Raw genomic sequence first — 23,862 nt, 5'->3', positions numbered from 1 at the left:
CTGAGGTTGACATAAAACTAGGAACAGGCATAAATAAGCTCTATAAATAAGTGGGGGCATGTGATAGTAATACAGTATTCATTTTGCACAGGTGTAGAAACGGTGATCTTTTCAAGTGTTTTGCATTCTGATGTGTACATTTTGTGGAAAAGTTTATTTTCACTGTCCTTGGCCATTTTTTCTGAAAATTCTGTTTAAAAATCAGTGCATAAAATTGATTTTTAGAATTAATTGACTTAATTAATTTGAAGTCAGTTCTTTAGCTGTTGCAGGATTTATACCATTGTCAAGATTACGTTACTAAACCCTATGCAAGGGTACTTTTATGAAAGGGAAAAAAGAAATAAGGTAATTAACTATCAAAATTAATTATCCTCATTTTCTTTTCAAATTTTACTGTAGTTCTTGGGCACTGGACATGGATTGATGCCCTATTGACTGCTACTGACTAAGTAAATCTAATACTGGGTCTGTTTCATTTTGTTTAAACTGTAGTGCCGACATTTTCTTTCTTGGAACACTTAGAACTGCTCAAAATTCAGGGACACATCCAAATCAAGAATATCTGATTTTGTCTTTCATTGACAAGTTTACTTTGTGCAGATGCAGCCTGAAAAATATTTGCTCATGATTAAAACCTCATGTTTCTGTCAAGAGACATTCTTGACACGCTGCCAGTACATTTTAATAAATTAATCATCTTATACGTGCTATCAGGCATAATGCATTGAGTGGATTTTGACTAAGGTCGATGTAGAGTTGTTATATTCAGAAGAATGCCAGGGAGCTTATAAAGTCCACAAGAGCTTGTTAAGGGCTGCTGGAATGGGGGTTATTCATCCCATCAAATTTTGATAAGTTAAAATCGAAGGCAAGGCAGTAAGCAACAAAAGTGGACACAGAATACAGTCATTTGCACATCACTAGCTGTGTGACCTGGAGAAGTTATGTGCCTGCTCTGAGTGTGCTGTTCTCAAGTGAGGGGCAAGGACCAGGGAGGGTTTTGGTGAGGATTTACGTGAGATATGATGTCAAGCACCTGATAGTACCTGGCTGATGAATAAATGTGTGAGGGAGAGAAAGTGTAAAGGAAAGAAAGCTTGATTTTGATTGCCTCTGTTGGCTACAAAGAAATTTTCTCTCCCTCTCTCTCTCTCCCTCTCTCTCTCTCTCTCTCTCTCTCTCTCTCTCCCTCTCTCTCTCTCTCTCTCTCTCTCTCCCTCTCCCTCTCTCTCTCTCTCACACACACACACACACACACACACATAAACACACACACACAGTATTAGCTGAAGCACATGAACAGTTGTGTTCAGAACCCTGCACCATTTAAATCATCTCCCCAAAGCGCTTCTGAATTCTAAGAAAACCAACCATATTGCTAACTGAATGTTCACTAAAGTACCCTTGTTAATTTGCATTATAATTTGTTACATGTTAGAGTTTGGGGGAAAAAAAAAAAGTAATGCAGTGCCCATTTTATAACACATGGAGGCAATTTCCCTGTAACAATAATCATTATGGTTTTTAGTTGCAGTCTTTTTGCATAGTGTTGGTCAAAATTAATACTTTTTGACACGGAATCACTGATTAGGGCGCAAACCCAATTCTAACATTTTTATGATTGGTTTAGTGTTTTCAAGGGCTGTTTTGAAGTCAAATGTATCAGCTTCCTGTATCAGTTTGGCTTACAGTACTCACTCCCATAAGAGCGCTGCGTCCCAGGTGGTTTCTTCCCAAGACACCTGGACGTTTCCCAGGTGTCATCGCCTCTAACTCTCCAAGCTTTGTCCTCAGCCCGTCAACATTAGAGTCAGTAATAAAGTTGATCTATCACTTACCCTTCACTTGGGAAGAATGGCACAGTCACTTACAAACTTTAAAATCTTTGGCAACATAAACATGAGAGTAGCTAAGTGATATTGAAATTGGTAACCAAAATCATGAGAGAATGAAAGTGTCATATTTCATCTTCCTCCTTCCAACTAAATTGTTAAGACCTTTCCTACTTCCAGGACAGATGTATGTGTGTGTGACACTATCACTTGTAATAAGATTTTTGGTGATTGCCAGGGTAATATTACCAACTAAAGCAAACTTTCCTCTTTTCATCAGTGATGCTTGTGGTGTACCCCACCCGCACAAGAGGAAATTACTAGAGCTTCTTCTTAATTTTATCTAATAATTTACATTTCTACTTTTGTCTGTTTAATAATGCACATAATAAAACATAGACGGATACTTAGTCATATATTGACTAAGTGGCTGCTTAAAAGCAAATTTTATGTGAGTAAATAGTCAAAAACGTTCAAAGTCCACTCCAGTAGACACTAAAAGGGAGAGACTGTTTGAGGTCCTTTATCAGAAGGAAAAAACATGTTAAAGAAAGGAAAAATGTTTTATTGTAGTACATGTTTTACATTTCTTAGTTAAATACTTTTATGTGAAGCTTCCTATTGCTTCTGTGTTGTTTGAGGAACTTAAACTATGTTTATAATTTCATTTATGTCCTTTCATGTTATCTACCCTCATTAATACTTCCCGTAACTACAAAGAACACGAGTGTTTACTGCTGTGCTTTTCGCTGCTAGGGCATCATTCCTGAAGTGGCTCACACTTAACAGTGTGTTGTTAACACTTGTTGAAACAGTTGGCTGTCTCTTACTTTCATCATCATGTTAATGAGCTGTGATTAGCTTTACTGAGATAATTATGTGATCGTTTTAAAGGTTTATGTGTAATGTATGAATACTTGGATGGGGCTTGTAGAATAAAATAGTAAAAAGCTTCCCCTTGCAAGTGTGATATGAATTACTTTGGCCTCAGGCTAATCTTCAAAGAAACTTCTCTTGATGGTCTCCCTTGAAGGAGTAATTGACCTTCCAAGGTAAGAGTGTGCTTTACTAACCCCACTCCATTGTAAGATTAGCTCTGATGCATGGAAACAAAATTTGTGACAGGTAGAACAGAGTTGTGGTAAAATTGACATGCTATGGTATTAACAGAAATTCTATTAATTCAAATTTTATTTTCCTTTTAGTTCCCAGGAAGATGAAAGACCCATGTCACCTTTCTACTTGAGGTATTTATTTGATTTTTATTGATCTATTATGGGGAACGGAGGAGGGTTAAGGCTTCTTTGGGTTTATTTTCCCATGTTAATTCTTTTCAGTAGAATATTCTATCCTGTGGCCAGACCACGCTTATTAGAACCCCTCATCGTAATGTTCATGCTATATTTTTCTTCTCTTGTGTTTAAAAAAATCTTGAAAACGAATTTTAATATAGTTGAAAAGACTAAAATAGGATACTTGGGTTTAAATTCAGAAATGTCAAGGTAGTCATTTTAATTTCCAAAACGGCCTGATGATGAGGCTGTAACCTAAATTTTAAAATCTGTATACAGATAGAGGAGGGCTTTGAGCACAAGGCTCACTTGCTGAAGAAGTTGTGGGTTATCTTAGATCATCTTCTATATAGCAGTGGTGTGAGAAACTAACATTTAGCAAGTTCGTGGATTGTTGTCTAAAGTTTATAAAGCCAGAATGACAACTCTTAAAACAGGGAAGTTTACAGAATTCAAAGTAGATGTTAGATGAGATCACTTCTCTCCAGACTAAAAAGTTGTTGTATTGATGTGATTTTCTGTGAACCGTCCCCCTTAGGTCACAACCTTGAGCCAGGTTTTTCTTACTTACTGCATTTCTTTCCTTACTATCTACCCACTTTAAAGGCTTAGAAAATATATTTGAAAAGAATATGATCACATAAATTACAGTTAAAATTGCTGAAGTTTTTTTTTTAACCTACCTCAACTTTGAAATCCACTTTTTAAAAAGCAGTGTCAAGATAAGAGGTACATATTTTGTTTGTTGCTTGTCTGTTTTTGAGTCTGGTTTGTTGCAATAGTCTCAGAGTTAGATTTAGATTTTAATTCAGCCACCATAGTTCAGAAGTGTGTCATAGGACTTCAGACTTGGCCAAGGAACCGCTTTGCAGTAGTGTTCTGCCCTTTAGCGACTTGAAGCATGTTGCATAATCACTTTGTGGCAAGAGAGGGAACATTTGAGGTTTCAGTTTGAGACAACACGGTGGTCCGTTTGATTCATCCTGGTGTCCTGCCAACCACATCAGCATCTTCTGGTTCATAGGCTCTTATCAACGGTGCAGCCACTGTCAACACATGAGGGGCTGTTGCTGGGTGCACGGTGACTCCAGTGTTCGTTATGTGGATGCACACAGTAATAGCAAACAAATGATTATCATATATTAATGGAAATTAAGTTTTACATAGTATGGAAGACTATAGCACCAGATCATGACAACTAGTGAGAACTATTCTCTGAGTATCTTATTTTTACTACTCTGGATAACATCAGTCTATGTCTTATCTAGTATTGAATTTTTTTTTTACCACTGTTTTAAAAAATGGATAGGGTTTTAAATGGGCTTATAAGTCGTTGAGTCCTCAAAAACACATAATTGTGTTTTAGAATATGATACATTTTGTAATTATCTAGACTAAGAATGTACTCTGGAAAAAGAAATTCTGTACTTCCAAAATGAACGTAAAAGAGTGTAAAGAAAATCACTACTGAACTCTCGATGGAAGCTATTTGACCTTTTAGTGTTCAGAGTCATTAAAACTAAAATGTGATCAAAGTAGGGGGAAAAATAAATGTGCATACTAGTTTGCGTTTGCAGTAGAGGTAAAGTTGCAGAAAGAGGAAAAGTTACTGGGAAGCATTCTTTTCATATAAGGGAAATTTAAACTAAGTGGACGTATTTTGTAAATGCAAAACTAGTAATTCTTTGGCCTGAAATTTAAAATTTCAAATGTAGTTTCTTTTTCTGAATAACATAGTTGATAATCATAGAAATTATGTAAGAATTAGGTTCGTATGAATTACTTTAGCTTTCTTTTTTTACCCACTTGACATGAAGCAGGGAGAATCTATTGATAAAACATGAAACTTTTTTTCCAAATCATTTGCATGGCTGGCTTGAGATTAACTTTTACTAGCCTGTTCTATACAGAATTTAAGTAGAAGAAAGAAAACATGATTGTTAATTATGATTCAGTTCTATATTTTTTGGATTAGGAACATTAATATGTCCATGGAAAATTTAATTTATATATCAGTACACTGTTTTTTGCACTACCTCTAATAGCAAATGAATGCTTAAATGTTTTAAATATATTTAACTACATTTCTGTAAAGTCCTTGCCTTCCATCCCTTTCCATCCCATTTGATTACAATTCCTTTGCTGCACTGTTAGTAAGGGGAGTTACTGCAAGACTAATAAATTTCATAATGATTTGTTAACATGATGAAAAAACTAAATTGGCTCTTTTAAATCCAAAATAATTTTTACTGTGCCTTGGAAAAGTAAAAAATGATTGGTTGTTGCAAAATGGTATCTTCCCTGGCTTAGGAATATTGAATGCTAAATATTATACATTGGCAGTGCTGATTGGTCAGATTTTTTCGGAAGAGGAAAGGCCCAATCAGGAGATAAGACCTGTCAGCTGAGATGGATACTCGCCAGAGTAGATTCAGCCACAAGAAGCCAGGCAGAGGGGATGGGGTATTCAGTGGTGGGGTATTCAGTTTGGCGGTTTATCCTGAGGGGTCCAACATAAGGTAGAATGGCATAGCTCAGTGTCTGCAAGTTTGGGAGTGAGCAATCTTCAGGTAGACCAGATCAAAACAGAGATAAGATGAGGGCAAAGCAGGCCTCCAGGTTCAGAGGAAGGAGAATAGAGGGTCCATAAAGGAACTCAGAAACAGAAGCTCAGACAGGCATCTAGCCATCAGAAGGGAGATAAGGTGCATTGTTTATAACGACATGGAGGGGTCTGTGTCTGGGTTAGAGATGGAGAACATAAAGAGGCTGCAGTGCACTGGTGGAGGTTCCAGGACTTCCTGAGGCCAGGGGAAGGAGCCTGAGATGCAGGAACAGAGAACACAGGGGGCTGTTTCAGTCATTCCCTTGCTTCACCTCTCACCTTGTAGAATTTCATTTTTTGTGATTGCTATTCCCTTTTAACAGTCATGGCTGAACCACATGGTAGTCTCCTGTACACTTCAACTGCCTTCCATCCTTTCTGTAATAAGGTAGGGCTCTTATAAATAAACCTGCACTCAGATATTCTCATTCTAGATAAGTGATCTTCTGTGATAAGAACTCTGGCTTCCCTAATTTCAGTCGTCATCCAACCTAACCTAACTCACCACCGAGGCAGTTGTCCTTTTTCGCAAAGGAAAGAAATCGTAGCCACAAATCTATACCTGCCGCCATCCCATGTGGCAAGTTTATTGCAGCTACAGTAGCTCAAACAGTAGGTGTCATTGTTCCCTAGGTGCTCATTAGTGATGACCCGCCCTGTTGAAGTGATTAAGGTAATGAACGGGAAGGACAGGTTATGCCAAACCCTCCGTGAGATTGCCACTATATAAGCATGAACCTGCATACCTAAGGTGAAGAACATGCTTGGCAAAGTTGCCTGTACCCTGGCCTCTTTGATAGTCTAGGCTGAAATCCCAGAAAAGGTGCCCCACGTCAGTTGCTCAGATTAGCGTGACAGCAACTTGCCATAGGTGTTCTTCTGCCTGGCACCCAGTCAGATCTGATTGGGATCCATTGCTAGTTCTCCTTCTGTTTGTCTGAGTCTTCAGTGTCTGCAAGCCCAGGTCGTGATTTCTGTTGTTATTTCCACTGGAACTAGGGTTCTTGATCTCCACTTTCTGTTCCTCCTCATCTCTACCTGCTTCCCTTCACCCCTGCAATACCTTAACGTTCCTTATGGCCAGGATCAGGTCCTGTCCTCATCCCATCACATCTGATTTCGACCCTTGAATTCCTTCTTTATAAATTCCTGGACTATACATGTAGGCTGGATACCTAGAACCCGTCCTTGCCTATGCTTTATCAGAATCCTGAATGTGTGCTTCAGGGGTTGCATACCTGTAACCAGTCTTACTCACTGGGCTCTAAACAGCTCACCTGGCCTCTGAATGGTGACTCCTTGCTTACCTAACACTTGTCTTCTAGCTTCTGCACTGAGTCTCCTCCTCTTTTTCCCTTTCTTATTGTATGCCTCATTGAAACCCTGAAATCAATAGTGTTTATCAATTTTAGCCCAAATTTTTAAATTCATGATGCTGATTGAAGCTGTTACTATTTTAGCAGATTTCAATTTCAGTATTTCATATGTTTTCTAATTTTCTTGAATTAGGAACATCAATTAGATTTATTTCTAAGTTAGCTGTTTGGCACACAAATTCATTCTTTAGGATTTTGTTAATTTTTCTTCTAGAATCTAGGAAGCATCAATTTAATGAAAGTCTTCTAACTGAAGAATGTATGTTGAAGGAAAAATTAAGCTTTGGATAAATTCAGATTAAAATAGACATTTGATGGGATTTGGAAATTATACTACTTCTATCTTGATATGTAGAAAAATTCTTTCTAACTCATCTTTGGATGGCTTTTTGAGGACTACCTTTCCTGGATGAATTTGTGCTAGAATTTGTATGTATGTGATTTTTTTTTTGGTAATATTTATTAAGTTTTTAATAGTTTATTTTTCTCCTTAAGCATAATGTATGCTTAATTATCTAAATTATCATTTTGAGGTTAAAAGCTCTTAGTATCAGTTGGGATAGTTACCAGACATTATATTTGTTTATAAGCCCGTTTCGGGCTACTGACTAAAATGTAGAATAAACAAGCAGGCTGTTTATTTAATTATCTACTTGATTTTTTTCCCAAGATGATAAAGTCAGCTAGATGTTTCAAGTGTTTTTAGACACAGATAAATATATATTTAAAATTGTTTTTTCCTTATCTCTTTTGATTAGAATAGCATTTCTAAACAGAGGAAGTACATGATTTCTGTTTATGGAGCTCTTTTGGGTTTTTTTAGGTGGTGGTTAAATATAAATAAAATAAAATTTGCTGTTTTAACCATTTTAAATTATTTTTAATTGTTATAAAATACACATATATAAAACTTACCATCTTAACCATTTTAAGTACATTTCCACTAATAATGCGTAAGTGTCCGGTTTCTCTACATTCTTGTCAACATGTGTCATTTTCTGGTTATTTATAATACTGTCTTTATGATGTAAAATATGTGGCACTCATTAAAGATACCTGGGTCTCACTAGCCAAGATTCTGAGTCTCAAGAGGGCTGGCTGTCCATATTTCCAAAAAGTGTCATAGAACAAACTTTTCAACAAACAGTGCAGGGAAAATTGGATATCCACATGCAAAAGCATATAGTGGAACACTTACCTAACACCATATACAAAAAATTAACTCAAAATGGTTCAAAGATCTACATATAAGAGCTAAAACCATAAAACTCCCAGAGAAAACACTGGGCAAAAGTTACATGACATTGGATTTGGCAGTGATTTCTTAGGTATGACACCAAAGGCACAGAAAACTAAAGGAAAAAATAGACAAATTGGACTGGTTGAATTTTTTTAATTTTGTGCATCAAAAAAAAAAAAACTATCAACAGAGTGAAAAGGCAACTCACAAAATGGTTGGGAAATATTTGCAAACCATGTATCTGATAATAGATTCATATCTAGAAGAGATAGAGAACTCCTAAAACTCTACAATGCAAAACAAACATCACAATTCAAAAATGGACAAAGGACTTGAGTAGGCATTTCTCCAAAGAACAATATACAGATGGCCAGTAAGCACATGAAAAGATGCTCAACATCTCTTGTCATCAGGGAAATGCAAATCAAAACTACAATGAGATACTTCCTCATACCGATTAGGATGGCTGATATTTAAAAACACACACACACACACACACACACACACAGCAAATAACAAGTACTGGCAAAGATGACAAGAAATTGGAACACTTGTGCATTTCTGGTTGAAATGTAAAATGGTGCAGCCACTAGAGAAAATAGTAACGGCAGTTCCTCAAAAAATTAAACTTAGAATTACCACACGATCCAGGAATTCTACTTTTGTGTATATACTCAAAAGAATTGAAAATAGGGTCCGAAAGAGATGTTTTTACACCCATTTCATAGTAGCATTATTCCCAATAGCCAAAAGGTGGAAGCAACCCAGATGTCCATCACTGGATGCACTGATAAAATGCAGTTTATACATTTATTATTCAGCCTTTAAAAAGGAAGGAACTTTTGACAAGTACACAACATAGATGAACCTTGAGGACATTTATACTGAGTGAAATAAGCCAATAACAAAAAGACAAATACTACATGATTCCACTTATATGAGGTACCTAATGTAGTCAAATTTATAGATCCATAAAATAGAAGAGTGGTTGCCAGGGGCTGAGAGGAAGGAGAGAATCAGGAGTTACTGTTTAATGAATACAGAATTTCAGCTTTACAGGATGAGAAGAGTTCTGGAGATGTATGATAGTGATGGTTGCATAGTAATGTGAATGTACTTGATGCCCCAGGATGTACACTTAAAAATGGTTAAGATTAAGATGGTAAATTTTATATTATGTGTATTTTACCACAGCAAAAATAATTTGAAGGAAAAAGCGTCATAGGAGATTTTGATGTATATCCCTAGCTAAAAACCACTGAACCAGGCCAACCATGTAATTATTTTATACTGAAGAATGGTTATAAACTTTACTACTGTTTATGGTACCATTGTTCAGGGATTCATTATTGAGTTCTTGACATCTGAGGATCATTAGTCATACTTCTTGCATAGTAACCAATAAGTAGAAATTCTTGATTTAATTCTATCAATGTTAATTAAGATATTAAACATATATTTAGGCTATACTAAGAAACAAAGATAACTTATATAAATGTTTATATTTTTATGCTTCTCTTCATATCTCCTCTCAGCTTGAAAAAGCAAAGGAAATATTTAACTTGTAGAAAATGATACCTTTGTAGCCATTCTGTCTAGATTTCTTGCTGCTTCATTTTTCAGTCTCCTGCCTTGCTATAGACTTCTGTTTATAAGAACTTAAGATTTTAATGAAATGTAAACCTCTGGGTAGCAGAGTAGCTTTGCCTGATGTAAATACTTCCAGCTTCCCATTTAAATTCTAATTATGATACGAAAGATGAAAACTAGAGACAGTTTTATAGCAATGATAAAGAAGAAAACCATATGTTAGAGGTCACATCATCAATAAGGATGATTGGAGAAACATATTTTTGCCTTGCTGGCTTCATGTTTCACCATCTAAACAATACAGTGACCACAAGGATAAAAGGAAGGGGAAAAAACAAAAAAACAAAAAAAACTGACTTGGATTCCTTCCAGTGTCTACTGCACTGACCAGAAAATCAAGTGATATTCCCTCAGCTGAGCAGAAACTTATTTTCTGAACCATCCAGAGCTGAGTTGTATATTCTTTGTCACCTCCCATTTAGAAACTAGAATGTTAAGTACACAGAACAATAGAGAGGAGGGGTCAACCCCCTGGGACGCTCAGTTACCTAGCAAAAACATTTGAGAAAGGGATAAAGGCAAGGAGATTATTGAATTTAATGCATGCTTTCAAGTGTACACTGCGCAAAGACAACTACAAATTTGTTTCAAATTCTCCAGCTTAAATCATAAAATTGGACCAAACAGCAAGTCCATTCAAGTATACATTATAGATTGTTCCAGGACAGGCTCATATTCTGGCTTTTAGAGTCTAAATCCAAGAGGGGGCATCTGCCCATAGCCAAGGGACAATGAAATAAATTCAGAACAAACTTTACCCAGCCAAGTTTTTGATAATGATTCTGCCTGAATTGATGGTCCCCCCTTATGAACCACTAAACACGAGAACTCTTTGGGAATCCATAAAGAGAAATTACAAACTAAGGGAAAGGATGACTTGCCCTGAGGACTCAGAGTAGAAACAGATTTGAGACAACTGTTTTTTGGTATGATTCACATGAAAACTTGGAAAGTAATATTGTCAATCTTCTCCAAAATGCTCGGGGATGTAAACAACCTTTTGAACTATGAGTAGGAACCTGTAAGGGGAGAGTAAGTTTAGAATTAAAAGTCTAGAGACACAGAAAAACAGCTGAAATGAGGGAAAGGGGAGCCTAGAAATGCAGAGATTTTTAAAACTTTGGAAAGCAGTAAAGAGCAGTGATTTAAAGTAAAACAAGTACGTGATGAAAGCAAAACTTGAGAAGCTTTTCCAAAACGAAAAAGAAAAGAATAAAGAAAAACTGAGAGAAATAATATTAGCTATGAAGGTCAGAGAGCAGAAAGCCAACCTGAAAATTATGATTCTAAAGAATAAACCATACTGATAGAAGTAGAAGTGGAAATCAACACTAATATATGCCCAGCTAATTGAGAGGTAAATCCCAAAACATATTTTTAATTAAGCAGTATAAACCTGGTTATAATCATTAGTGGAGGGGCAAAGAAATAATGAAATTCTAAATCTCTTATATTGTATAGGAGGTAGGAGAGTAGAAGCAGGAAGCAAGAGTTTCAAGGATTTGTTTTGTTTGTTTGTTTGTTTTCTTTGGTTGTTTTGGGGGGTTTTGTTTCAGTTTTAATAGTTACAGATATAGGGTGTGAGAGACAAGAATTGTGCATAGGATTCCTGTATCCCAAATAACCTCAGAAGATACACACAAAGACAGAAATTAAAGGAAAAGGAAGCTCCAAAATTACAAAACATTAAGCAAAAACCAAAAACTAGAACAAATGTAGCAGCTATGACAATAAGTGTAAATGGGTTAAATTCTTTGATAAAAGCTAAAAATGGCTTTTTAAAAAATAACTTCTTGAACTATCTTTTGCTCAGAAGAGCTATACCTAGACCAAAATGGCACAGAAAGATTAATTCAGGATTTATCTCTGATACATGTGAACAAAAAGAAAGCAAAGATAGCAATATCAATACCAGAACATCTAGAGTTCAAAGCCAAATCCATTAAACAGGACAAATCTATTCTTACTTTATTAGGCAGAATCCATACTAAAGATATAAAGGTTATAAATAATAAGTGTGTATAAAATAGCATTGCATTAAATCATATAAATTTAAACTCTTCAGTTAACAAAGAAAAACATGTGAACACATTTGAAGTATATAACATATATACATCTATATGTCTATAACAAGTAAAATTTATAAAATAGCACTGAGAATTAGATAAAATTAATACAATTTAAAATAAAGAGTCATTACATATACTAAACTTTGCAACCTACAAATAAGGCTTAAGCATTCCTATTACTTTCAAAAACTTACTTGGCTATCTAAAAGTTCTGGAAGAGTAGAAATATTAGCAGTCACATTTTCTGACCACAGTGTGATTAATAACAAAAAAGTTTCAATCAATCAATGAAAACTCTCCTAAAGGGAGGAAGAAATTCAAACAGGAAATAAAAACTTCAAGTACAGAAGAAAAAGGGAAAAAATACATATCAAAATTTGTGGAATGAGATCTAAGCTGTTTTTAAGAGGTAGCTTCGCCTTCTTAAAAAGATTGAAAATAAATAAGCTACACATTAAGAATAAGAATCTCTTTTTTTAAAAAAAAAATTTATTGAAGTCTAATCAGTTTACAATGTTGTGAAGAACAAGAAGTTCTAAAAAGGAGAAGAGCAACCTCTTGGAAACCTAAAAGAATTTAGTAATAATAAAAGAAAACAGAAAAAGAGCAGAACTGATGTTTGAATCCAGGAGCTTGTTCTTTGGGAGTGAAAATGAAAAGAATAAAAAAACCTCTGGTAAACTTAAGAAAAAAGAGGAACAGTGCTAATAATCAGAACTAAAGTTTGCTGTGAGGGGAATAGTAGTTTTATAGAGTGCTTTGTGCAATTTTTACTGAAAAACATGAAAATCTAGATGAAATTAAAATTTCTGAAATGCATAAACTTTGAGAAGAAAATTTCACTTGAATGCAGAAAATACTACTGTAATCTGTTCTAATCCTAAAATAATAAATACATGTATAGCCAAAGATTTACATGAATAGCAGCATTATTTGAGGATAAGGATGATGTTTTTTATTAAGGACATAACTCTGAAGCCACATTACATGAGATAGAATCAGAGCTGAGTAAACTTGAGTGAGATACTAAACCTCTCTGAACCTCAATTTCCTCATCTGTAAATGCATACTATCTATAGTGAACTCTTATTTCATCTAATTTTGCTTTATGAAGACCTTGGCCTAGAAATTTAAAAACTCTGAATTTCTTTTTATGTAAAACATGCTAAATATGTAAAACTGAAAACTCCAATAATTAGGGCCTGAATGAAGGTGTACAAAAGGTATTTTGACATTTTGATGGGATCTATTTAATTTGTTAGAAAATATTTAATAGAGTATTAAATGCAGGAGTGAAGAATTAAAATAATTTTTTCTTAAAATCAATCCTTATTTTAAAGGAATAGGAGTGTGAGTTTCAATAAAGTATGAGGATAAATATTTTCCTCCTACTGAGTCATATCCTTGTAGTGTGTTTTCAATTTATGTTCTGTATTATATGCATAGTATATAATTTAAAATAAAAATGTGAGGATTTTCTTAAATCCTAACGATCTAAACACCACCACAAAACAGTGATGCAATTTTTATCAAAGTCTAAATACCCATAAATGCTCCATTAAATTTCTACATATAATCATAACTAAAAGTTAAAGCAAAGTTAATAAATAATGAGGATTGCATGTATTTGTTTTAATATAAGATACTGTGGAGAACTAAACTAAAATCATGGAAATAGTTTAATTTAGAAATTCGTTATACAATTACAAGGAAATGATATTAGAGTCATCTTATAATGTTAACACTGTGTATCAACTTTTAGTGATTTAAGAAGATACTAAAAATACCATATTCTACTAAATAGAAAATTTAAGAGTTTTATTATGTTTTGAAGTTACTTACATGATCTTCTTTCCTTGTCTTAAACAAACATCACATAATTGTCTTTTAAATCCTTACTCATTAAAAAATAGAGAAAATGTAAATATTATCTTCTGGAGAAAAAGGCTAATTCTCTTAGTCCTAATGGTTCCTATTAAAACAATATTTTACAGGAAGGATTTTATACATCACAGAAAAGAGAATAAACTGAAGTAAGAGAATAGACAGAAAAGGAGAACACATGCCTCTTCAAGACATCTGGTTTCAGTAGATTTGCAAGATTTCTGTATTTCACATCAAGAGATCTAATTAAAAAATAACTTGTCAACAGGCATTCTGTGCATCTTATCACATGCAAATTTTATAGAGTAATATTGCTGAGCATAATCACCTTATGGACATGTTTTGCTAATAGAAATAAAGACTAAATATATTTAACTATGTCATAGACTATATTTCTAAGTAGGCTTAGAATATATTTTTGAATGACCATTCCAGTAGAAAATTCAGTTGCACTATCACTTAAGTAGGCTTGGGTAATGAAGTTGACTGTAGTGCTGGAGTCTGCACATGGGCTTCTTAGTTTTGAATCTTTATCAACATTAGGAAGTGAACTCTTCCATATTCAAGTGTTTATATTGTGTAAGTAAGAAGTTTTCTTCACAGATCAGTCAAGGGCTCTGAAAAAATTCACTATTCTTAGCTCTCTGCAGGGGATAAAAAACAAGCTACATGTAGATGAAGAAAATCAGTATCTTTAACTTTGGCTTATTTGCTTATTACCTTTTTGTTAGTGTCTTAGAGTTACCTTCATAAGCCAGTTGTAGCAATGGAAGCAGTCCCTATTTCTGACATTAAACATTCTTAGAAATCTTGTTCTGGATGAATTGTTAAGCCATCCCACAGGAACTATGGAGGTGATTAGATACTTGACCAAAGCCATTTTGGTATCTGAAAAGCCCTAATTATGAGTGACACTGTCATTAAACTAAATATGCAGTTATAACCTTTTGTAATGATTTAAACTTTAGGACAATAAACTTGAATCTGAGATAGTCTTATAAACTTTTAGAGCTAGAAGAAAATCACAGAGATCACTAGCCAAGGCTTTCATTTTCTGCATGAAGAAACCAACCCAAAGCAGCCAAGCTAACCAACAATCTGACTATGATTGTAGCTAGTTAACTATAGAGCCAAGACCAGAACTTCTCTTTTCTGATTCCCAATGGAAAACGTTCTCTTCTCAGAATACACTCTTTAGAAAAATTGTATTTTAAAAGCTTGTCAGTATGGACACATTAATACCACAAATTCCAAAGGAACTATTAAGCACAAAAAAAAAAAATAAATATCACAAATTTGATCCAAGATCAATGTATTAGCAAAAAAATATATGATTTAATTACTTAGTATTATTGATTTATTCACTTATTTTGCATCCTGAGAAAGGCCCTCTTAGACTGATTTAAATAGCTTAGGTCATTTTTTTTTAAGCTCTGAGGGAAATTTTTATGTATTGTCTTTTAACTCAGCTTAGCATAAGCTTTCCAAATCATACCTTCATAACTTAGAATGTTTTAAAATGACAATTGTGATATGTAAGTCTTTGAAATATTAAAGAATTTTAGTTGCAAGCAGTTGGAGCCTTGCTAATCAGTGTCTTCCAAAGACCACCAGCATCAGAATCACTAGGGAATTTGTTAGAAATGCAGATTCCCTGCTTCCCCTTCCCTAAACCTACATCTACTGTATCAGAATCTGTGTTTGAACAAGATCCCAGGGGACTCTGACGCACGTTAGAGTCTGAGAAGCACTTACTTAGAGAGTTAGGCATCTCAGAACCTGGTCCCATTTGTTGTCATTTCCTTGTCTCTTTCTTCCTCGCTTTTTTTCATCCTCTCTCCTACCCCCCAAAAAGGAACATAAAAATATCAATGTGTGCTTTAGTAAGAAAAAAGAAGTTCGGGTCAAAAGTGTGTGTCAAAAGAAGGGAGGAGAGGAGGAAATACGTCTCTTCATTCTGAGATGGCACGGGGAACGATGGGCTAATTATACTTCTATGTCTTTGGCATGTTTTTAGTATCTTTTACAGACCTGTATTCTTTGCCCTCTTCTAGGTAGGTTCTCCCAGAGTCGTTATTCACATTGGCCCCTGCTCCCAAAACCAAGGTTTTGTAACTGTATTGAGAAGTGGCATACAGGAGTTAATTATACAGTGTTGAATTTACAGAGGGTGAGCCACAAAGCATCAAAAGCAGGGACAGCCTGTTCCAGCTAAGGACAGAGAGAAGCAAAGGATTTATTGTTGGTTATGTAACTGGGGAACCTCTATGAATAACAGGCATTGTGAGGCAGAAATGGTTGTAATTAAAAGCAAAGTTAAATACCTAAGTCCAGGCGTCCGTACACGAAGATGACTCTAGTGAGTGTTTCTTCTAGTAAGTGATAGATTGAAAGTCGAGTGTAGTGATTAAGAGCTTAGACTCTAAGCTTAAACTTTCTTGGTTCAAATCCCAGCTGATCTACTTTTTGGCTCTATGACTGTGAGCGAGTTACTTAACTCCATGAAGTAGGTACAATTGTTTTCTTTTCTCTGTTTTCAAATGAAGAGGCTCGAGAGGTTATAGTAAACAGGAAATAAAATCTTAGCACAGTGTCTGAAACATAGCGAGCCCTCAGTAAGTATTAGGGTGTGTTTACTTGTGTGTTCCTTTATTCATTCATTGATTAATGAAGGTTCTTCTCATCAATTTCCCTTAAGAACAAAGGCATTCTTTTATGCAGTTTTTCTGGGATTTGGCTGTGGTGTGTGGCCATGACAAGGAGCTATAGCTTTAGCTAAAGGAAATTGGGGCTAAAAAGTGAGCATCGATCACTTCGGGGATAATGCTTACTATGTTGGGTATGATGAGGGTCGTGGTGGTAGTAGGGAGTGTCATGAAAGAAAATGAGAAATAGCCGACAATCCCTGGAGGCACTTAGATTCTGAATGGAAAGGGATGAGCTATGCATGTACGTGAAAGTAAAGCCCAACAGATGGTTCCAAAGCAACAGGTTCATGTGCTGTCGGTACTGTAGTATAGTACAAACGAGGATGGAGTGATTGGAAGGCAACCATCAATACTGGTCATTCACAGCTTTTAGTTGCTTCAGGTATCTTCTACAAAGAAGGAAGGAAGAGTAGAGAACTATTAGATCTATTAGGCAAAACTGTAGTTTGACATGCACGAAAGATTTTTTTTAAAGTCTCTTTTAGACATAGATACTTCTGAATCTTGAGTTAGAAGCCCACTAAGCACTAGAGGGCAGAATGTACTGATACTGATACAATTAAAAGAGCTGCCAGCCTCCACCCTCACTGTGTTTACGTGAACGAAGTGTGGGAGCAAGAGGGACGGAGTTCTGAAGCATGCTAATCAGATAGCGTCCTCTTATTTCACCATTTCGTTTTATACTGACTACATTTTTTTTTTACTGAGTACTTTCTAATACTTTTGAGGAATTCAGGCTTTGGAGAAAATGGGAAAGTAGAGGAAGTTTATAAATGTTCAATAAAAGGCCTATAATTTAGGTGTAAAAATGAAACATTCTAGAGCTTTGAGGTATTTTCCTAAGTTTCTGGAGGAACTTAGGAAGAAAAGTGGCTTAGATAGAGTCGTGGAGAAAACAGTGTTGATTCTTTATTATCTATCCCCTGTGGCCCCCACTGCATGTTCAGGGCAGTTTTAGAAAGATGCTTCTGACCACCGCAGGTCTGGAGGGAGTAGGCCAGGAGAAGACGGACTTGGGGGGGAAGGCCGGGAAGGGGTGGGAGCTGGTAGTGGGAGGGCAGTCAGGGGCAGGTGCATTAACATTTGGGGAAAATAGAAAGACCCCAAACTAGGGCTGGCAGTAGGATGAGAGGGAGAGATGATTTCAGAGGGCACTTTTGAAACTGCCTTGGACATCTTTTAAATGGAAGGGGAAAACACCATTCCAGAATAAACACCCAGGGCAACCTCTCCTCTAGAAACAAGCGAAAATCAGCACCTCTCAGTGGATAATTAAGTGTCATGCAAGTGCCGCTCAGGGCCCTGGCTGATACTTCCAGCTCGGGGTCCCCTCACATGTTTGGTTCGCAGTTTCTGATGCTCAGTCTAATCTGACTTCCCTTCTTTTTCCCCAGCGCCCACGTATCCCAAGTCAGCAGTGTGTCGACCACTGGAGAGTAAGTGACCTGGATTGGGCTTTTTTCCCTTCCTTTCATTTATTAAGCAAAAAAAAAAGGCTATTCTGACGTGCATGGAAAGATTAATACAATAAGCAACCAATGATGGCGACCTTTTAAAACTACCCAGAAGAGAGGATGAAATAAGAAGTATTTCTGTTTAAGCTTCTTTGTGGCTGTGTGACTAGAGACCGCTCAGCCATCTGAACATATGAGATTTTTGTTTATTTCAGTCAAAATCAGGTCAGAGTCAATTCAGACACGCAGCAGTCTGTGCTTTGGGAGGTGTCTTGCAGCGAAGGCCATCAAAGGTTCAAGTATGAACTGTGTCTTTTACTTCTTCCTTTGTTCATTTTAATCAGCCTCCATTCATCGAGCGCCTGCAATATACCAAGCACAGTGCTAGGTGTCTAATGTCAAATAAGCCTTGGGCTCTGCCTTTGGGGATTTGACAGTCTGATAGGGACCCAGAAAAAGAAGGAAATTAGTGATGGCATTGGGTCCTTTTCCCACAGGGCAGTGGCACTGCTCTGTTATGTCCAGATCATCTTTTTCATCCTAAGACTACTAATAAAATCTGAACTCTAGGTAGCCGCCCCTGCCTACCTCTGACCAGATTGCTCACTGTGCTTTAACCTCATGACCTGTTTTTCTGTTTTTGGAAAATGACAAACATATCTGTCTCTGAGCTCTCATACTGGCTGTCTATCTGCCTGGCCATTTACTTTCTTATATTTAACCTCATTGTTCAAATGTCACACCATCCCTGACTGTCCACAGTCAGTCTCCAACCCTGTCCTCTAGTTTCTAGAAAATGTATCCCTATCTGCAATTGCATGTTTCATGTTCTTTGTTTATCTTGACTCATAGCAACATAAGCTTCACAAACACAGGGACCTTGTCTGTCCCATTTGTAACTGTAGCCCTAAGACCTAGAAGAGTGCCTGGCATATTTTAGGCACTAAAGAAGCATTTGTGTATAGTTTGTTGCTCAAAGATTGTCCCTTGCACCCACCTCTCTTCTTCCATTCTTGCTGGGACTGGAATGGGCTTTTTTGGGACATCTTCCATCAGCAGGGATCAGGTGGGAGAGGAGGGAAGATGTGGTGTGAATGAGGAGGAAGAGAGAAGAATTAGAAGAAGCACCAGTTGGTATGAATGTGGATCTTTTCCACAGGATGAATTGGGATTCTTTTCCTCCTCTTTGTTAGGTGAGGAGGCAATCAAGAGGGCAGGTGTGACCTTTCTTTATCTTTGTGAATTTTAAAGAGATTCCACAATTATACCAAGACTGACGTGTTCTTGCCTGTTTATTTCCTAACAACCTTTACTTCTTACATGTCTTGTGTAACATTTGGAAAAGGTGTGAATTTGGTATGTACGTATATATTAATGAATTCACATTCCCGTGTGCTGTTATTAGGGAATCTCCAATCACTGGGATGTAGAGTTTAAAGCCCAAGTCAGACTGTACTTGCTCATTGTCTTAAAATAGTTTTAATGAAATTACTATGAGTCTATTATAAAACTACATTTGGAAGACTAACATTCTTAAGTTTTTTGGTGGGGGGAGAGGAAATTAGCTTTATTTAATTTATTTTTTTAATGGAGGTACTGGGGATTGAACCCAGGACCTCGTACATGTTAAGCACACATCCTACCACTGAGCCCTCCCCAAAATTCTTAAATTTTCAAAACCCATTTTATTTAACTGAATGTGTTTTTCCAACCTGACCATTTAAAAAATTGTGTGTGGTTTTTTTAAAAAAAAAACTTTAACAGCTTTATTGAGGTATAATTGATATACAAAAAACTACACACATATTTAATGTACACAAATTTAATGAGTTTGGATGTGATTCTTTTTTAAGTGAAGGAAAATGTGCTTTGAGGACTATCGGTGTAGAATTTTTCCACGTCTGCTTCTTCAGAAATAGTGAGGTGATAAAAGAGGGCTTAGACACACTGAAAGATTATATAGCTTTAAAAATGATCCCTTATCTATCTTATCCTGCACTCTTCCCAGCTCCTGTGCTTACCCTAGGTTGAATAAAATAAATATCCTTTCATCTTCAGTAATATATATTGGGGTGTTTGCATGACTGCAGCTTCAATTATTTATATATATATCACAATTTAATTGAATGGAGGTTCAGAAAGATTTTCGCCATTCTGTTATGAGTAGTAATGGTTCTGGGAGGTGTTCTTTTTTAATAGCCTTATTCCCTATATGATTTTATCCTAAAGGTACTCCAAATAGATAACAGGCATCATAAAATTATTTGTGCCAGTTTGCTTTGTAAGTCATACTGTTTTCCTCTACAGAACTGGTATGAAATTTGGAGGAAACTTGCCTTTGTAAGAATAAGTTCATTATTATTCTATGAGGAAAAAAAAACTTTCCTCATTCCCTATTTCCTGAATGCCTCCTGTAACTGTTGCTAGACCTGCTCTGATCACTTCAGTAATCCTGGACTCACAAAAATGACATGCACCATTGTTGTATTGGTGGAATTTATTCAGTTTACTTTTGCTTTTGACACACAGTACAAATACTGGGGATTAATGCCTCGTATTCTGTCCGTGCTCATGAAGCTGTAGTAGATATTCCAGTGGAAATGCTGTTATTTCCAAAATCATGGGAACACGTTTTTAAAGGCAGTCATTGATAAGTTTGATTACCTGATTGACTCTGTATTTTTTTTTTTTTTTTTACCAGACTCTTGGAAAGAACCATCCGGTCAGCTGTAGAGCAGCATCTTTTTGATGTTAACAGCTCAGGAAGCCAAAGTTCAGAGGACTCGGAATCTGGGGCATCATCCGCATCTTCGTCCACATCTACCAAACAGCGCCGACGCCAGTCCAAGGAGCAGGATGGAGTTCGACAGGGCAGAGATGTGTGAGTTGGCACTGGTGCTTCTTGTTTGTAGTTTCCCTTCTTCTTTTAAAAATACACACCCGAACTAATGACCGTATTATAGTCACCCTCATTTCAGTATTTAGGTTAAAACTTTGAAAGTTTTCATTTTGACCCTTCTAAACCTAGTTCACATTTGGAAATTCAAGGATGATTTAATACATATGTCTGTTTCATCTAGAGGTGTGGTATGTTGTGGGACACCACTGCTGATGTGGTACATCTCGTGGCTTCCTTATGGGTATCTTATTTTGAGGGATCCTGAACCATCGGAAGAGAAGGTCACCCTCTGCCTGCCCAGAGGTGGTTTTCTCCTTGTTAGACAACATTTAGTTGGCTGTTGGACTTGCTTATGAACCAGCGGATTTCCCACTATTTTGACCTGATTGAATACTAGACTATCACTGTAAAGCCCTGACAGTTGATTATGTTTTAGTACAAGAAAGGTTGAGCTGAAGTCTAACAAAAGAGGAAATGCTTGAGTTCTTTAGTATTAGAATGACTAATTTTAATATTAATTCTCTCAGCATGAATTTCAAGAATAGTATTACAATGAACTTCATTTTGCGTTAAAAGATTTGATAAAATACAAATGGATAGTTACCATTCACATTGTTGAACAATCATGATTTAAATAGTCAAGGAAAATAAATTTATGTGTTACAGGCCATGTTCCCATATTTTTCCTGAAAGTTTTATTTTTATCTACTATAGCATTTAATCTCTATAAAGTTATCACTTTAAAGTCCTTACTAAATGTCAAAGTTTAAACCAGACCCTAGTTCCCCGCATTCTTTTTCACCTGGACTCATAATCTTCATCAAAATATTTATGGAAAAGAAAAAACAATCTTTTCTTTGCTTAAAGGAAGATGTGTAAGATAAATAGTATTAAGTAAATTCTATCCTGCACATTATTGAGATTTTAATAGCTGTATTAACAAATGTTATTTTAGAATTAAAACAGTATCAATAATATAACCCACCAACTTTTCAAGTGGTATAAGCAACACTTTTAAAAAAACATTTGTCTTGGAACTGGTGGATACGAGGGAGTGCTGTAGTATTTCCTTTAGAAAATAGGAAAATTATAGTACAGGAGATATTAACATTTAAAGTCAGCTACTGACTAAGCTTTATAGAAAGTGTTTAGGAGTATAATTAGTTTGTGTACTGCCTATATTGTGTTATACAGCAAGTACCAATTATTCATTTAACTCTGTTCTTAATCCTCTGCCTCATTTTTTGCCAAAGAGTATGTAACACTTTGCAGTTGCAAAATCCTGAGTGTGTCATGACGTCGTGTTTCCACCCTCTGTTTGGACAGAGGGATAGAAGCAGAGGTTGGAAGTGGCAGTGAGCAGGATGCAATCAATACAGCTGTGGTGGTGCTGATGGTGGGCGCATGGTAGCAGGCAGGGAGGGGCATGGCAGGGGTAAGGTCACAAGTGAACAGGGGCTTGACAGGGAGAGAAATACGAAACCCAGTGTAAACCTCTCTGGCAGAATTTGAATATAGTTTTCCATGTCCGAGGATGTTGCTAGTATAAGTTACCTTGATTGTTTTTTACTGTCAACATCGGGGAACAAAAGGAGATGGAATGAACAGTGGAGACTGATAATCATCTCAAGGTGGATCATGAAGATCCATCCCATGAAGATCCAGCCTTTCCACTTCATGTTTCTTCTCTGATATCCCTTTCACTGCTCATTGTGGTCAAACCACAGCTTGTGCATTGTGTCAGAGAATCCTGGGGTGCAAACTTGGGGTTGATAGCCAAAATAGCTTACAGTCTCACCCACCTTACTCTTTTGCTTGGTGTGTGCTCTGGGCATTCAGGGGTCCTCTTCACCTGCTCCTTGTTGGCCTCACCCTCCTGGTCATAAGGCCCCCTCCTAACCTGACACACTGGTCGCTATCGGGTCTTGATAGTTTGTCTCCAACTCTCAGGCCCTACTGAGCTGCTCTGAGCTCTCCACGACTTTGGAGGAGCGAGGCCCTTATCTGTTAGGGCTCCGGACCTGCTATTTTTGCCCCCAGGAAGGTCCCCCCCCAGTATGGCCCCAGGAGATACACTAACCTGACATCCATTGTAAGAAGGTTTAAAATCTTTATGATAGCCTATAGTAAGTATGTTTTTCTCAGTATTTGCTTATACATAATTGATTCATGTTTAAGATTTTCATCAGATTTTGCTTAAAAAATAAGGAAAGAGGAAAGCTAGACCTTATGCAAAACCATTAGCCCTATGGAATGGTTAAAAAATGTCTTGAAAAATAAAAACCCAGTGTAGTATGATCGATTATTTTGCCTTCAACAGCTTAGAGCTGCAACCATTAAAAAAAAATCCTTTAAATAAATGTTCCCATATCTCAAGGTGAGATTAAAGAGTCAATAAAGTCTGTACTAACATCATCATGGCAGATTTTTAAGTAAGCAATGTAGAAGACAGGCTAAGACTACAAACACTTCATTTTAGTATTTACCCATAATTTCTTATTTGTCTAAATCCATAAGGAAACATTATCAGGCTTATATCATTATTTGTTACAATAAAAATGTAAAAGTTTAAGGACATATTCATTATGCAAAAGGGTTCAGTTTAATTCTTATTAAAAAATTGACCATCTGTCAGGAGCATGTAAATGATGTTGAATCTTGGTGATGAATACAGGGAAGTTCATTGTGATAGTCCCTCTGTTTTTCTGTATGTCTGAAAATTTCATAATAACTTATTTTTTTAAAAAGGCAAACCATGACTTAAGTGAAAATGGTTTCAATCTTACAAAACACAATGAACTGGAAAATTACGCATATTTTTGTTATATCAATATTATATTAAATTCCTAC

General features: G+C 36.2%; 1 protein-coding gene across 6 annotated transcripts in view; it reads left to right on the top strand.

Moving 5' to 3' along the window:
* Positions 1 to 23,862, top strand: part of FAM13A (family with sequence similarity 13 member A) — a 285,708-nt gene that overhangs the window by 207,400 nt on the left and 54,446 nt on the right. For 4 of the 6 annotated variants that reach the window (XM_064486374.1, XM_031433856.2, XM_010983084.3 and 1 more), the window contains 3 exons: positions 3,041 to 3,082; positions 18,054 to 18,095; positions 20,815 to 20,994. In XM_064486374.1, the coding sequence (XP_064342444.1) occupies positions 3,041 to 3,082; positions 18,054 to 18,095; positions 20,815 to 20,994 (264 nt within the window). The remainder of the gene's footprint in view (positions 1 to 3,040; positions 3,083 to 18,053; positions 18,096 to 20,814; positions 20,995 to 23,862) is intronic. The other 2 variants (XM_064486371.1, XM_064486381.1) reach the window with 1 other exon arrangement.

The sequence above is a fragment of the Camelus dromedarius genome, chromosome 1, assembly GCF_036321535.1.
Source record: "Camelus dromedarius isolate mCamDro1 chromosome 1, mCamDro1.pat, whole genome shotgun sequence".
Classification (NCBI taxonomy): domain Eukaryota; kingdom Metazoa; phylum Chordata; class Mammalia; order Artiodactyla; family Camelidae; genus Camelus; species Camelus dromedarius.
The sequence above is the reverse complement of the archived record's forward strand: the minus strand, read 5'-3'. Positions and strand labels throughout refer to the sequence as shown.